This window comes from Hemibagrus wyckioides, linkage group LG17 (assembly GCF_019097595.1).
Source record: "Hemibagrus wyckioides isolate EC202008001 linkage group LG17, SWU_Hwy_1.0, whole genome shotgun sequence".
NCBI classification, from domain to species: domain Eukaryota; kingdom Metazoa; phylum Chordata; class Actinopteri; order Siluriformes; family Bagridae; genus Hemibagrus; species Hemibagrus wyckioides.
The window spans coordinates 19,000,465-19,017,323 of record NC_080726.1 but is presented as its reverse complement, the minus strand read 5'-3'; the positions used below and the strand labels follow the sequence as shown (position 1 = coordinate 19,017,323).

At 39.1% G+C, this 16,859-nt stretch overlaps 2 protein-coding genes across 6 annotated transcripts; one reads left to right on the top strand and one right to left on the bottom strand.

Moving 5' to 3' along the window:
- The first annotated feature begins 1,489 nt into the window (after positions 1 to 1,489).
- On the top strand, positions 1,490 to 7,298 carry LOC131367548 (uncharacterized). The gene is made up of 6 exons (XM_058412911.1): positions 1,490 to 1,634; positions 3,667 to 3,695; positions 3,793 to 3,871; positions 4,006 to 4,074; positions 4,436 to 5,079; positions 5,214 to 7,298. The coding sequence occupies exons 1-6, from the start codon at positions 1,592 to 1,594 to the stop codon at positions 5,280 to 5,282; spliced, it is 933 nt and encodes a 310-aa protein (XP_058268894.1). The 5' UTR covers positions 1,490 to 1,591; the 3' UTR covers positions 5,283 to 7,298.
- LOC131367547 (inositol-tetrakisphosphate 1-kinase-like) lies at positions 7,204 to 15,852 on the bottom strand. Of its 5 annotated transcripts, XM_058412908.1 has the most exons (11): positions 15,732 to 15,828; positions 14,550 to 14,604; positions 14,448 to 14,472; positions 13,122 to 13,244; positions 12,104 to 12,221; positions 11,673 to 11,771; positions 9,591 to 9,631; positions 9,284 to 9,449; positions 8,540 to 8,607; positions 8,217 to 8,379; positions 7,206 to 8,006 (listed from the first exon to the last, which is right to left on the bottom strand). In XM_058412908.1, exons 4-11 carry the CDS (start codon positions 13,224 to 13,226, stop codon positions 7,912 to 7,914), a joined length of 855 nt encoding a protein of 284 aa, XP_058268891.1. In that variant the 5' UTR covers positions 13,227 to 13,244; positions 14,448 to 14,472; positions 14,550 to 14,604; positions 15,732 to 15,828; the 3' UTR covers positions 7,206 to 7,911. The 5 variants fall into 5 exon arrangements, with proteins under 5 accessions (XP_058268890.1, XP_058268892.1, XP_058268893.1 ...); XM_058412907.1 differs by lacking the exon at positions 14,550 to 14,604 and having other exon boundaries at positions 7,204 to 8,006; positions 15,738 to 15,820; XM_058412909.1 differs by lacking the exon at positions 14,550 to 14,604 and having other exon boundaries at positions 7,205 to 8,006; positions 13,122 to 13,240; positions 15,732 to 15,844.
- Between the last annotated feature and the right edge of the window lie 1,007 nt (positions 15,853 to 16,859).

Genomic DNA, 16,859 nt, shown 5'->3' with positions numbered 1-16,859 from the left:
AATGGATGGATGGTTTGGGGATGACCCCTTCCTGTTCCAACATGACTGCATACCAGTGCACAAAGCAAGGTCCATAAAGACATGGATGAGTGAGTTTGGTGTGGAGGAAGTGCACAGAGTCTCCACTCTAATTCATCCCAAAGGTGTTCTATCAGGTTGAGGTCAGGACTCAGTGAAGTTCCTCCACACCAAACTCACTCATCCATGTCTTTATGGACCTTGCTTTGTGCACTGGTATGCAGTCATGTTGGAACAGGAAGGGGTCATCCCCAAACTTCCCACAAAGTTGGGAGCATGAAATTGTCCAAAATGTCTCGGTATGCTGAAGCATTAAGAGTTCCTTTCACTGGAACTAAGGAGCCGAGCCCAACCCCTGAAAAACACCTGAACTCAATGATTTGGAGGGGTGACTTTTGGGAATATAGTGTATATTTCCCACATTTTTTCCTGGAGGATTAATAAAGAAGGTCTAATAATCTCATTTTAAAACACACACTTTTCGATGTGAAAGAGGCAGATTAAACATACAAACAGATGCATGCTTAATGGTGATATGTTTTAAAATTCAGTGCTATCACCACGAAACAAAATTCCAGGGTATTTATAATAAAGAGGATGTGCACTATAATGATAACGATATTGACAAGAGTTTACATTTTACATTACAAACAGATCAATTTAAATATTGGTATTTTTAATGTGTATTTGAATATTGAGGAATGAAAGTCAATGACACAGTGTCCTTGTTAAAGCGTTCTATTCCTGTCCTTTTCTCACGCGCGCGCGCACACAGTCTCGCTGTGTGGTTTCAGGAAGTCTGTGTTTCAGCACCACATCTCCGTGGACAGCTCCGCCTCTACCTTTACACTCCACGCCCCCAGGGTTGCCAGGATGATATTAGTTCCACATAGTAGGAGTAAGGGTGATTTTGGGCTCGTATGGAATCTTTCAAATCTTTGGAAACAATATTTAAATTAGATTTATGCATGAATAATGTTTGCTGGTCTGTTTTTTTTTAATGGGGGTCCTGGAGGGATGGATTGATGAATTGATGGATGGATGGGGAATTGTCATGCATAACTAAAAACTTTAAGTGAAGCTGTGTAAATGCTTGTGTATGTCAAACCAAATTTAAATTTACAGCGTTTTCAGAAAAACAATTTCCTTTGTACTCATGTTTGTAAGTTGATCAACAGTAAAGTGAAAAATGCTTATGTAGTGACCCCCACAAACATTATAAAAGGTCAAGTACACAGACAGCTCGGAGCACGAATTCAAATATAGGGGTAAACGTTGCAAAACAGTAGTAGATGTTATTTTCTGTTATTCTATCTATCTATCTATCTATCTATCTATCTATCTATCTATCTATCTATCTATCTATCTATCTATCTATCTATCTATCTATCTATCTATCTACTGTAATAGTACATTTTATGCGGGATTTTATTTTTAAATCAGGTCACTCCAATCTGGCAACCCGGCTCTCAGCCTCCTCGGACACGGTGTTCAGCTCAAATTCCTCCGCTGAATCCGGTTTAAGGACGAGCCTGAATTAAACCACGTCTCTGAATTCCAAGGTTAATCCACCATGCTCCTGTTTTTGCCTGCATTATTGTGCATTTTCAACAGAGGTAAGACTTAACTTTCATTGTTTTTCCCCCAGAGGAACTGCAATTTGTCGCAGTCGCGTGCACATTCGCTCTAATTAAATCGCTCTAATTTATACGAATATATGTATCTCCATAAAGACGAACAATTTTCTGGTAGGACTCGAGAAATATAGCAAAAAGCACATTTAATTTATTTATTTGTTTATTTTATTCAATTTGGATTAATTTTTTATAGCACTCGGCTTCATCCCAAATGCCCTCCTTATTGGTCTGATAGTAAGCTAGCCAAACTACTACGCCATTATTTCACACCCTATAAAGTGCTCCTATATAGGGTGCAGAGAGACATTTTGTATTTTCAAGAAATTGTTAGATTTAGGACAAAACGGCTACAGACGTTATATTAAAACTGTTTATAAATTGTTTACTTGAACTATCTACGCATTACGTAAGTCATGAATAACGTAACGTAACATAACGTAAACTGACGTAAAATCTCAGGTATAGTAGTAGCGTTTAACGGTAGAAAGATTGCGGACGAATCCCAAATATCCTCCTCCACCGTAACATGCGTAAGGGCGAGTAACATCCTAGCTAGGGCACTCGAGGCCCAATAGGGAGGCGTTTGGGATACGACCGTTATGCTAATCTCCCGCGCACGAGAATAATCGCTCTCGCGCCAGTGGCAGGTGTCAGTGCACGTGATTGCTGTTTTGTTTTTGTTCGTATATATGTGTGTATGTGTATATATATATATATATATATATATATATATATATATATATATATATACAAAATAGATGATTTTCTCTATCGAAGAATGTTTGATAATTCATTATTTGAGCCAGATGATACATGGTCGCTAAATTAGGTTTAAAAGTCGGCACTTGTAGTCGGCACTTTAAGGCTGAATACCGAATGACTAACTAGTGACCATCTAGTACACTATTAGTTTGCGGAAGTCGTTATATTATAGTACACCGACGCAGAAAGTAGATATACATTTGGGATACAGCCTCAATTTATCGCGGTGAAGATTGTCAGTGTTTACGGCGTGTAGCCTGATGTCGACAAAAGCTTCAACTTTTTGACAGCTTATAAATATTTAAAAATGTAATAGTTTTTGAATACTGTACAACATTCAGATTCACATTTGATTTAAATGTTAACAAATTAGTACTTATAGTCTAGGTAACGGCTGCTGGGGAGAAAAGTAGAGCTTTGATTGGACCATATACGGGGCACCATTGAATAAGCCGCGATATGATTGGATAAATCACATCTGATTCAATCTGAGGCATTTTTCTTAATAACGTAGTCATACAGGCATACCAGGCATAATATTATGACCACCTGCCTCATATTGTGTTGGTCCCACTTTTGCTGCCAAAACAGCCCTGACCTGTCATGTACTGTGTATTCTGACACCTTTCTATCAGAACCAGCATTAACTTCTTCAGCAATTTGATCAACAGTAGCTCAGTCTGTTGGATCGGATCACACGGGCCAGCCTTCACCCTCACGTGCATCAATGAACCTTGGTTGCCCATGACCCTGTCACAGGTTCACCACTGTTCCTTCCTTGGACCACTTTTGATAGATACTGACCACTGCAGACCGGGAAAACCCCACAAGAGCTGCAGTTTTGGAGATGGTCTGATCCAGTGGTCTAGCCATCACAATTTGGTCCTTGTCAAACTCGCTCAAATCCTTACACTTGTCCATTTTTCCTGCTTCTAACACATCAACTTTGAGGACAAAATGTTCATTTGCTGCCTAATATATCCAACCCACTAATAGGTGCCATGATGAGGAGATCATCAGTGTTATTCACTTCACCTGTCACTGCTCATAATGTAATGGCTGATCTGTGTAGCTGTGAAGGAATTATTCTGTCACTACTAAATTCAAAACTAAGTTTTGTATATGTTGTTTTATATGTTTGCATCTGTTCTTAGCTGATGACTGGAGATTCCTCCCAAAAATGTTAAATGTTTCTACACAGAAATCCTCGCCATATTAATGATCATATGTTTCTTTCTTTGTTTTACAGTCGGATGTCTGCCCCTGTTGGATGTGAAGGTCAGAGCCATGTTCATACATAAATACTCATGTACCTATCACCTTTTCTTTACAGCATAATAAGAATTTAATATATCAACAACTGTAATATTTTTAGGGAAGCAGTTGTCTGGAGGATTCCAGCATGAGGACGGATGGACACTGGCCCCCTGCAGGCTGTGATGGACAGGTGACAGGTGAGTTTCTGATCTGCCTACCAATATACACATTTTTAAATGTTGTAAGTGTTCGTGCTTTCCTTACTACAGGGTTGTCTACAGTAGGTAAGTGGTTATGATTAAATGTGTGTGTGTGTGTCCACTTTTTTCAGATGACATTTTGACTGCTGAAGAGCGGCATCAGGGTCTGCTGAGAGAGCTACAGGACCTGGTTGATCATGGTCAGTGTTCACACACACACACACACACGACATATAAGAGATATAAAGCAGTCTAGGGTTGAGAAGCCATGCCTCCTTTACTCAGACTGACAGGTGCAGAGACCATGAATCGTTTAGTATGTATGACAGGCACAAAACAGAGGCCACGCCTCCTTCATTAAGACTGGCAGACACAGGCCACACCCCCTTTAGTGTGAAAACACAATGTCCATGCTGCCTTCACTGAGATTGACAGGTGACATGTGCTTTGGCAAAAAACTAAATATATTTTCCAATTTTCATACTAGCATACTAATTATTATGTCTATAGTAAGTTTGTGGAGAAGAACACAGCCTAACCCTTGCTGGATGTTTTTTGCAGAGCTTGAAAGAGAGAGTGAATACACTCGGGAGACGGAGGAGTACGACCTGAATGACATGGATGACCAGGAAGACAGGAAACAGGCTAAACAGAGGGAAGAAGAACAGACTGAGGACAGGAAACAGGAGCATGAGGATGAGGAGGAAGAAAGTGCTCGAGAGCTGGAAGAACTGCTGGCTGAGGAGATCCGGAAAAAAGAAGAGGGAAGAAAAGCTGACACGGAACTGGAAGAGCTGAGAAAAAAGGAAGAAAAGTCAGAAAAAGACAGGGAAGAGGATGAGAAGGAGAGGATGGAGAACGAGGTGGAGCTGAAAGCGGAGAAAGAGAAGGTGGAGCTCGAGCTCCAGGCACTGACGAGCGACGAGACGAAGATGAGGGAGAGGCAGGAGAAGGAGGAGGAACTGCAGGAGCTGATGCAGAAGATGGAGAGAGCGAAGGAGGAGCAGGAAGTGCCGACAGAGAGAGAGAGGGCAAAGGAGGAAGACCTAAGCCCAGAGACTAAAGAGCCACAGCAGAAGAGGGAGATGGAAAAAGCGAGCGATGAGAGGACACGGCAGTTCGAGAAGGAGAGATACAATGATGACGAGGAGGAGGAAGATGGAGATGAAGACCAGGAGGAGGATGAGGACCAAGCCGAATCAGAGGTTTTAAAAATTCATATATAAATAAAAATGTAACTGATATATGTAAAACATTTAAGGGTTGAGCTTATTGGAAAATAATCTATGACGAGATAGTGTGATGAAGGGAAATTGACCTGTGTGTGTGTGTTTGACAGGAACTGTTGGAGATTGAAGCCCAGTTGAGAAGAGTGGCTTCTGAACTGAGGAAACTGCACAGGGGCTAAACACCTGTGCGCACACACACACACATATACACACACACATACACACAAACACACACACAAGATACAAGCCATAACAGCTGCTCTCTAAAACACACACAAACACACAGAAATACACAATTTCTTTCTGTAATAGTTCCAGTGATGACTCTTAGTGCTGTGTAGTGTGTGTGTATACACATAATTCTATATTTATAATTCTATAAACAATATATTCACAATTATGAGTAAATCCTGCTAATTAACACGAGCCAAAATGAACCATTCAGAGTAAAATGAATCAGTGAATCAGTTTAAACCGAACAGCCATTTGTAAGAGTCTCATGTAGGTAACAAGTAGTGGAATCGTATAGCCACCAGTTTAGCATGGTGGAATAAATGCAAGAACTAATGAATGAATGAATCGGCTTATTGGAGTGGATCAAAGAATCAAATAAGTTTTCTGACTCACTATATGACTCACTGTTATGTATAAAAACACGGTCAAAAGGACGTCACAAAGGAGTTTGGTGTCACAGAAACATCAGCGGAGGAGGTGTGGCCTAAAGTGATTGACTCACAGATTTAAATGTTCTCATTAGTTGATGCAAATCTTATCTGTTGGGGTATGTTTGTGCATAAAACTGTATCTTTTCCGTTGATCAGTTATCAGTAATTGATAGGACTCGAGTAGTGTGTATAATGTGGTGAGTTTTGTGATTTAAATTCTTATCTAACGTATGTAGTGTTTCTAAATGCCGCTGTGTGTGTGTGTATTTGGCTCTTACACTGTTAGAACGCATTCAGACTGTTAAGCGAGAGCTGTGGTGAAGTTTTTTTTACAGGGAACCTGGCTGTGTGTGTGTTCACAGATCCTAATGTTGACTAGTACTTGCACAGCAAAGTGACATATGTTTTATAATCTTTTTTGCTTTTTAAATGCCCTTGCCTGTTTATTATGGTATTTACGGTAGCCGTTATATTCCAGTATTTACGGTAAGCTAAAGAGAATATAACACTACAAATCCTATAGTAGAGTCATCCGGAAGTTTAGCATTATCATAGCGTTAATCATCAAATAAACAAAGCAAAGCTCTATATAAAGTGTAAAAATAAGTTAAAAGTGTGTTTGTGTGTGTGTGTGTGTTTGTTACGCCACGCTCCCTGATTAAAGCATCACTGCACTTCTCTTAAACAAGCCAAGGAGGATTGGGCTCCTAAGCCATTATAGCTCACACACACAACGCACAGTCACACACTCTTGGCAAAGTTGTGAGCTTTATCTCAGTGTTAAGATCAATCTGTCATCCCCTGATGAACCTTGTGAGTTTTTTTTGTACAGTGGTGTCAGTCAGGGTATGAAAACTATTTAAAACATTTTAAAAGCAATGCACTTTTTTTCCCGTTCTGGTCGCTAACGCCTGCAATAAGCGCCGTTTAAATAAAAATGTTGAAATGATACATGTATATATGTAACGTACAAGCCGCAGACACTTTTGAAATGAGTATTAACGAGTAATAATAATAGTGATGTAATATCATATTGAATATACAGACCATGTTAATATACAAAATCTATATTGCACATGTAAAGAAATCCACCTGAGAGCTGAATGTGTGTGTTATTTGTATTATATACTGAATGGGCTTAATTGATGGTATTGTCAATAGCAATCTTCTGTATCTATCAATAATTTGTTCGAAGGAGAAAGGAAAACAAAACTGTGATGTCAGAATTGGTCATGTCCTGATTCTCAGCATCCGTACTCATGCACTTTGAACCTCTCACTCAGAGACAAGACTAGTTTGTGGTTTTACGAATAATGGCTTTAGCACTTTTTAAAAAAAAAAATTCAAAACGATATGAGTCTTGCATCGACATGCAGATTTGAAGAAAGAAGGCAATAAGTACAAGCGTAACATCTCTTTGCTGATTTGAGGCAGTAGCCATGTTGATTTTATCCATTGTGAGACGATGGATTCAGTGTGCAATAAACTCTCCGATAAATAATAATAATAAAATAAACCTCCATGGAGACAGCAGTGTTTCAGACTCTTCCTTTTGTATCACCAAAACTTAGTCAGAATCTGATTGTTTGGATTGGCAGCATCACACCAACATAACTTAATTATACCAGTGTAACCATGACAACAAGCACAAACAGCTTTAATGTAAGTCTTTACAACAATTCAAGTTTTACATACTTTAAAACCTGGAACAGAGCTTGTGCTGTTATTCTAGTGAGTGTGACCTCTACTGGCAAGGAGGGAAATATCCTGATTACATACCGACATCGCTCTTTAAATTTCTCTTGAAAAATCTTGGCGATCAGGGAGAGGACTCTGAAGGGAATCTTCACCTGATCTTCTTGTCATCATGGATGTATGGACATTAATGTTCTTGTTTTCGTGACAGGTGGATTCCTCCTTAAATTTGATAGAAATAGGTTTCCACACGCCCCCATACGGTACACGTAAACATACTGTTTTGTGTGAACCTGTAGCTGTAGCTTGTGTTCAGTTTGCGGAGTAAACTATTCCAAAATTTCCCATAGAAACGTATTCATTACAGCATTAGCAACGAACTACCAACACTTCCAGGTGGCATGATAACATGCTAGCTAACAAATGGGCATCATGGATTAGCGGTAGTTTAAGAAGATCGATGTTTGGTATCGTGTGATGTGTCCAGCAGGTTTTCGATGTGACTGAGGAGCGAGGAGAAGAACTGAGGAACACCCTCATAGCCTGCAAGGAAAAATAAAACAGGAGAATAGTTTAATATTGTACAACACTGAGCTAACTTTGTGCCTTAACTTTGCTATTCAAACTACCTTGCTATCTAATATCCTCTTTCTCTTATAACCACTGGTGGTGCTGTTGCACTCAGTTCCACAGAAATATACAAAATGTCTTTGCTTTTGATTGTGTTGCACTGATTGTGGTGCATGGCCTCACCAGGGAATATGTTAATGTCGATGATGGTGAGTGTGTGCGTGTCTATGTTCATAATGACGTCCACTCCGAACAAAGCCATTCCAAGCTCCGCTCTCAGCTCCTTCACCATGGCAACCATCGCGTCATCACTCGGAGCAGGGACTCGAGGCATGGTCTCATCCAGCTAGGTGAAAATCGCACAATGTTGTACAATATCATCATTGTTATACCTATAATTATTAACAGCATGTAATTAAAACGCTATTAATGAAAATAAGTCATTTGTTTATTAATAATTATGCTAACATGATTTCTATTAATTAGACTTAAAATAACTTGCTTACTGCAGTAAGATGAGAGCAGGACTCGGGTTTAGATACCTCGTGGCTGTTAAAGAAGATGGTTTTCCTGTCTAAGCACAAATGTACATGATACATGAAGATAAAAACCTATGCCTTCTGTCAAAGCATTGAGTAATATATTCTTTTTCTGTAGCTAACTAGCCTAAATGCTAATTCAGATTTCTTCTAATTATATCCTAAGTACCATAAGGTATCTTGCTAATGATCTGGCAAAATAAAATCTAGCTTACTAGCTTGCAAATCAGACTATATATTTCTAAAGTTTTCATTCATCAGCAGAATTGGGACTTTCCCAAGTATGCTAATTTATTGGAACGATTCCTCAGACCAACTTTATGGTCCTTGTGGTGCATCGATTCTTCAGTTCCTCATTTTACAAACTTTGATGACAACTACCCATGATTCGGTCCCATTTATGCACAAAATGGAAGAAAAACGTATAACTGCAGTGTATAGAGACATTCGAGTGAAAGTGAAATCTGTCAGTGAAGTTCAATACAAAGCCTAGCACAAACAATCACTTAGTGCACTGTTTCATTTAACTAGCTAACTTCACATGAGCGTTCAGAGCTAAGAAATTGCTCGACTGGCCACACCCACAAATGCCATCAGTAGGAACATAAAGTTGATAAAGTAATAGACCATTCCTCATGCTGACTTGATAATCGTGCAGTGAAAATGGTACTGAAATAAAGCCATGGTGTGATTGTGGTAGTGTGCACTCACCATAGGGTCCAGTGGGGAAGTTCTTGAGCGATGGCCGCTCCACAGTGAAGTGTTGCTCACCCACGACAAACACTTTGTGCAGCACGGCACCATGATTCACAAAACTCTGAAGCACGCAGGGAGGACGAGCGTCTCTCAGACCGGCCTGACTGAAGATTAGAGACATCTACAGAGAGAGAATACCCACAATGCACTGTGCTATTTGAAGGTGATATAATCTATGTGGTGAATAAGGTGATTTGGGACACAACCAATAGACCCGACGTGGTGTGTGGTGATAGTTTCACAGAATGACTGAGAACTTTACCTCATGTGAGCGGGATCCATGAGCCACCCTGGTTTTACAGACTACAAAACAAAACAAAACAAAAAAAATAAAAGTTAGCAAACAGGGAAAGGAAGTTAGCTAATGCAAGTCTCTCCAGGAAGCTTTTTTACCAAAGAATAGTGTTGTGAACATTAGAAAAATATCAATATTTAATATTTCGATTGAATATAGTCTCTTTTATTTGCTAGCATTGCTAATGATTCCTGATAACTAGCAAGTTTTAATTTTTTTATTTGTGACTTTAAAATATTTTTTATCCAGAATGTAACCTAGCAATATATGGAATATAAACAACAGGGATATACACTATATTGCCAAAAGTATTCGCTCACCCATCCAAATAATCAGAATCAGGTGTTGCAATCACTTCCATGGCCACAGGTGTAAAATCAAGCACCTAGGCATGCAGACTGTTTTTACAAACATTTGTGAAAGAATGGGTCGCTCTCAGGAGGTCAGTGAATTCCAATGTGGAACTGTGATAGGATGCCACCTGTGCAACAAATCCAGTCGTGAAATTTCCTCGCTCCTAAATATTCCACAGTCAACTGTCAGCTGTATTATAAGAACGTGGAAGTGTTTGGGAACGACAGCAACTCAGCCACGAAGTGGTAGGCCACTTAAACTGACGGAGCAGGGTCAGCGGATGCTGAGGCGCATAGTGCGAAGAGGTCGCCAACTTTCTGCAGAGTCAATCGCTACAGACCTCCAAACTTCATGTGGCCTTCAGATTAGCTCAAGAACAGTGCACAGAGAGCTTCATGGAATGGGTTTCCATGGCCGAGCAGCTGCATCCAAGCCATACATCACCAAGTGCAATGCAAAGCGTCGGATGCAGTGGTGTAAAGCACGCCGCCACTGGACTCTAGAGCAGTGGAGACGCGTTCTCTGGAGTGACGAATCGCGCTTCTCCATCTGGCAATCTGATGGACGAGTCTGGGTTTGGCAGTTGCCAGGAGAACGGTACTTGTCTGACTGCATTGTGCCAAGTGTAAAGTTTGGTGGAGGGGGGATTATGGTGTGGGGTTGTTTTTCAGGAGCTGGGCTTGGCCCCTTAGTTCCAGTGAAAGGAACTCTGAATGCTTCAGCATACCAAGACATTTTGGACAATTCCATGCTCCCAACTTTGTGGGAACAGTTTGGAGCTGGCCCCTTCCTCTTCCAACATGACTGTGCACCAGTGCACAAAGCAAGGTCCATAAAGACATGGATGACAGAGTCTGGTGTGGATGAACTTGACTGGCCTGCACAGAGTCCTGACCTCAACCCGATAGAACACCTTTGGGATGAATTAGAGCGGAGACTGAGAGCCAGGCCTTCTCGTCCAACATCAGTGTGTGACCTCACAAATGCGCTTCTGGAAGAATGGTCAAAAATTCCCATAAACACACTCCTAAACCTTGTGGACAGCCTTCCCAGAAGAGTTGAAGCTGTTATAGCTGCAAAGGGTGGACCGACATCATATTGAACCCTATGGATTAGGAATGGGATGTCACTTAAGTTCATATGCGAGTCAAGGCAGGTGAGCGAATACTTTTGGCAATATAGTGTATTTATTTTCTAGCATTATCTTATTAGCAAGCTTTGTCGATAGTGTTAGCTAGAATGTTTTTTGGTTAACTAGTTCATCATTTGTTTGTAGTGGCTAGTGTTCATTAGTTGTAGCTAATTGGTGAGTGTTAACTGGAAACTTTATTGATAACTTTCTCCAGGAATCTACCTTCGTTTACTTGCTAGCATTACCATGTTAGCTAGCTGTGGTTTTTGGTTTTTTGATCAAATAAGTTGTGGTTGCTTTAAAAAGTTTTTAAAAAGTAGCATGTTAGTTCATTTGTACAAGTGGGGTTAAGGCAAAAGTTTTCCTGGAAAGCCAGCTAGCTCTATAAAATTCATGGGCAGTGAGTGCTCTTAATTTCTAGCACTAGTCTGTTAGCTAGCTGTCTAGTTTGTGTCTGTGTTCATTTTGGTAGTAGATTTAAAGTAAAAGTTTATCAAGAAGACAAGCTAGCCTTTAAGCTATACATACAGACATGATGCAATGTTAATGTTAGTGTGACTGACTTAAGGGGTAAGTGAGCTGCTTCCTGTCCACTGCTTCCTGGATGGCCAACATGTCAGTGGTGTTAATTTCAAGATACGGTGGGCAGCAGATACTCTTTCCTGTATATGAGGGATAAAAAGGAAGAAAATTTTGAAGAAGAATATTTTTTTAAACCAAAATAAGCCACTGAAACAAATATTAATGATGTTTATGCTTAACATAGGAAACCTCACAGACCCAGACACACACAAATATAACATATCAGCTACATTTATTATAAACAGCTAACTAGTATGAATTAGGGATTCATGCAAAACTAGCGCTCTACATTGATGCTAATCTCACATTAACCCTGTGATAACTTGGATGTTAGGCAATTAGATTGGTTACAGAACTACATAGTTAACTTTGTTTTATTTTTTGCTTTAGCTCAATTTGGGGTGTGTTGGACCTCTCAGTGTGTTCTGTAGTTTGCTGATGATTCTGTATGAGGCAAAGCGGTCCAGTAACTGTTTCATGGCTGGCAGTGGATCCAGCAGGACAGTGCTAGGGTGTTTAGACACATAAGTCTGAAATAAAATAAACACACACACAAACACACACGCGAAGACAAAGACATAAAAATAGTAGCAACAATGGATGGAGGATCTAATTAAGAAGTGGATGATTTAATTACTTTTTGATGATCTGTTATAGGTGACCAAGTTGATCATAACCAGATTGGACAATTTAAGAAGATTATTTATTGAATAAACTGATAAGATGCCTTATTGGATGATCCAATTGGATGATCTAACTGGATAGTCTGATTTTAACCTGTTGAATCTAATCAGTCCTCTGATGTGATGGTGTGAACAGATCACCTATCGGATTACCTAATTGGATAAATAGATAATCTGAATGCATACCTTAACTGGAAGACCTATTCAAATAACTGATAGGATGTTTTACTGGATGATTTGATCTCATGATCTAATTGGATTAGATCATTTTCATCTGACCTGTGATCTACTAAAGCATCTAATTAGTTACTTGTTGGATCATCTAACTGAATAAGCTAGATGGATGAATTTTAGATGATTATTTGGTGATCTTTTTGGCATCCATTTGGATGATCCTGATTGGTGATTGGTAACTGTGGTTAAACAGTATGGCTGGTGGCATGTTAGTGGGTCTGATTGGACAATCTTACCGGATTAACCATTTAATGAATGGACTGGATGATTTTGGATATTCTGGTTAGTGACCTATTGGAGAATCACATCAATTACCTGTGAGGTTATCTGGTTAGATGATTAGGTGACATCATGAATTATCTAACTGATCTCAATGAGTTTACTTCAAATCTCACTTTCCAGAAACTGATGCTTAATGGGGTATAATTATTTAACGCAATATATTCATTACCAAATGATGCTTTGGTAAAATGTGGTGTATTAAAATTATACTCTAATGTTTGGCTGTGTTACCTGGAAGTTGTCTAGAAGCTCTTGTGATTGGCTGTCATGCTCCGCCTCTACAATCACATCGGAGAGTTTGTGTATGATGATGTCGAACGGGCCCTGAGACTCCATCGGCTGACTCAGGTCTATCTGAGTGAAAAAATAAATATGTGATTCTCAGACATTCAGCGGTTGTAAAGAAGACTTTAAGTATCAGTGGGACCTGTTAAAAAGAGAAAACAGAGCACAAATACACAGCACTAATCTTTACCTGTTTTAATCTGTGATCAGCACACTTTATTATCTTACACTGGAAATCAGTAGACATGGATTCTATTGTTTAGGACAATTAGGACAATTGGTGTGTGTGTGAGAGAGAGAGAGAGAGGTTGTGCAGGTGCCTGTGACAGTGAATACACTAATGTAAGCAGGACCACCTGCAAAAGACAAAGAGAGAGAGAGAGAGAGAGAGAGAGAGAGAAAGATTGTTTGTGTGTGTGTGTGTGTGTGTGTACAATGATATCTGTTTTTTAAAGCTTAATGACCAGTGATTGAAGAGGTGCTGGTGTCTCTGGTGTAACCATCCTGACACTGTGATCTACTGGCGCTCTTGTGATTAACTCACTGATTGACTAATTGTTTGACTCCATGTTGGGCTGATTCATTGACTGACTCATTATTTGACTCAATGATTGATGCATTGTTTAACTCACTGAATTTCTAATTCACTCACTGATTTACTCACTGATTTACTTGAATTGTTTAATTGACTCATTATTGGACTCATTGATTCACTAATTGTTTGTCTCAGTGGTTGACTTAGCAACTAACTTATTGATTGACCCATTGCGCCTCTCACAGATTGATTCATTGTTGGACTCATTGACTGACTTTCTGTTTGACTTACTGACCAAATGGTGACTTTGATTGCCTCTTTGATTGACTTAATGACTGACTCACTGCTTTACTGACGTAATATTTGACTCACTAATTTACTTATTAATTGATTCATTGTATGACTCATTTGTTTAATAATTCACTGAATGATTGACTAATTGTTTGGTTGACACTCTATTTGACTCACCAAATCACATTTAACTTTAACACATATTGATTGATTGCCTCACTGTTTATTGGCTCATTTATTTATGTATTATTTGACTAATTCATTGACTCCCTGTGTGACTATGTAACTTACTAGTTGATGTTTTGGATGATTTATTTATTAGTTGTTAATGAGTCAAAGCCTGATTGACAGCTCATTTCTAACTGAAGCAAGAAAAACTTTTATGTAATTGTCTAATTACGTAAGAAATGTAATGCTTAAACAACGATCCATTAACACAGACTTACCTCAACCACCTCAATACCTCTGCCTCTAAAGAGAGACCAAATGACCAAATTAATATCAACAAATCTTCTGTCTGTTGTACTTAATCTGTACATTACACATACCCTTTTTAGTCCACTAGATGTCCGAAAATGCTAATTGGGATTCAGCTCCATGTTCCTGATAATTGCAAAAGTATGAGGCCACTTGTGAGGATACTTTTATTTTGCAATACAATTTTTTTTTTTCCATTTGAAGTTATATCAGCAATGTGAGTCTAAAGTTCAATCTTCTTCAATATTTACATAAATTTCAGAACTTCTTAATATTTGGTATACCCCCTTTTTTGCATTATCAAACATCCTGATGTGAATGTAAATGCAAAGTCTGACGTTAAATCCTTCAAGAATGTCACCTGAACACCAAGGAAAGTGCTATCTGGCCTCTTCCACACAGATGCACACAACTGGCTAATGTTGCTGTGATTGACAGGGGCGAGAGAGATTAAGCCCCTCCCACTCAGCACATATTTCAAATTTTAAATAGAAAAAAAAATTCAGTGTGGTGTCAGACTACTGAACCTGATGCATATGCAGTACATATACTCAGAGGCTGGAGCTGAGTCCTAATTACTTTATTATTTTTATTTAATTAGACATCTAGTACTAATTATATAGGGTATATGTTTTAAATACTACATTATGTACTGTAAATAGAAACCACATGACCACATTAATAGCAGCATATCTGCTAATGTCCATTTTATATAATCTATCATAGAGAAATCTAGACACTATGTAGTGTGCTGGATGTCTAATAAAAATGCAAATATGGGCTTCAGCACCCTTCTGCCCAGAAGTGCCTTTTACAGGGTAAGTAATAAGTCAATATGGTCAGTAGGGAGTGTAAGCCTTCTCACTACTAGCCACAATCTATGTATGTGTATGTGTGCTACATATACTACTTATACGTACATACAAGCTGTATGAAACAATGACGTCACGCAGTCGTGCACGAGACAGTAATTCGAAGAATAATGTGAGTTTTAAGGACTTCTGCTTCTACTCCCTATTAGGCTTCCTGATCACTATAAAAGGCACAATACATACTATGTGCTCTATATGTTGCAGCAAAGAGTGTAAAAGTGCACATTAGCTAATTAATGCGCTACAGTTACATGTTCCTCCTTTCTATATACATGCATTAAATAGAATATAAAATGATTGATGCCTTATACGCCATGTAAAGCACTAACATTCCTCTAATTAACTTAAAATAAAGTTGAAAATCAAGTTTCCGGTTCTCACGCGCACAGGTGAGCGAACGCGCCCAGGTTCATCCTCCGCCGTTTCTTCACGCTCAGACAGAAGCCCACTCTCCGGCTCGCCATGTCCGGTCCGACCTCCACAAAAACACCAAGAGAAAGCAGAGGAGTGCACACCAAGATGCTCACGCGCTCACGACAGGAGAGGAGGAGTCAAAGGTTAGCTCTAATGCATATTTAAATTGATCTCAGTTTGCATTAACAGTTTACAGCGCCAGTACTGTAATAAGTAATAAAAAAGAATAACAACATATATTTTTTGTTATTTACTTATTTATATATACTTTATATCAGTGGCGGACTGTGCATTTCACACCTAGACCTTCACTGGTGTCCTTCCTGAATTAATCCAATATGATTGGATAAATACTCTTATCATAAATATACACTACTTGAAGCAGCGCAACCGAGAGAAAAGCTATGAAATGTAGAGAATTGACTATCGAGAATAATTTAATACACATTCATGGAAAAATATATTAAATATATTAAAATGCAAGTCAGTGATTCAGATCACTGCTGTTTAGGCCAGCAGAAAAGGCCTTGCTGGCCCTGACGGTCCGCCACTGTCATGTGACATCATCACGACACACATTCAGCCAAAGCCCTCTTCTATTCACGTGCATCAAACATTGAGTATGAATGCAGCTATCATAGAAAACAATTAGGTATGTCATCACTGGTAGGAGTTTAAAAGAAGGATCCTGTGCGTTAAGTTTTGCCAAATTCAAGTAGGTAATCATAAGTGATATATGAAATATGAGCATTTAATTTTTATACACCGTTCACAAATACTAGTAACCCAGCATGCATTTGTGAGAGCTACACACACACACAAGTTCATCAGTTAGTTATCGAGCTAGCTAGCTGCTAGTACACTTTTCAGTAACAGAGTCTCCAGTTGCATTGTTAGATTCTTAATGTGTTGTGACAGTAGACAAATCTGTGAAAATATACCATAGCATTTTGTACATTCTTCACATCAGTAAAGCAGTTTTAGCATGCAGGTCCCCAGGTGCCATATCATTCTCTAGATATTTGCATATTGGTCATGACAGACCTAAAGCTCTGGAGCTCATTCTGTGGCACAATAAACTGAGCTCATACATAA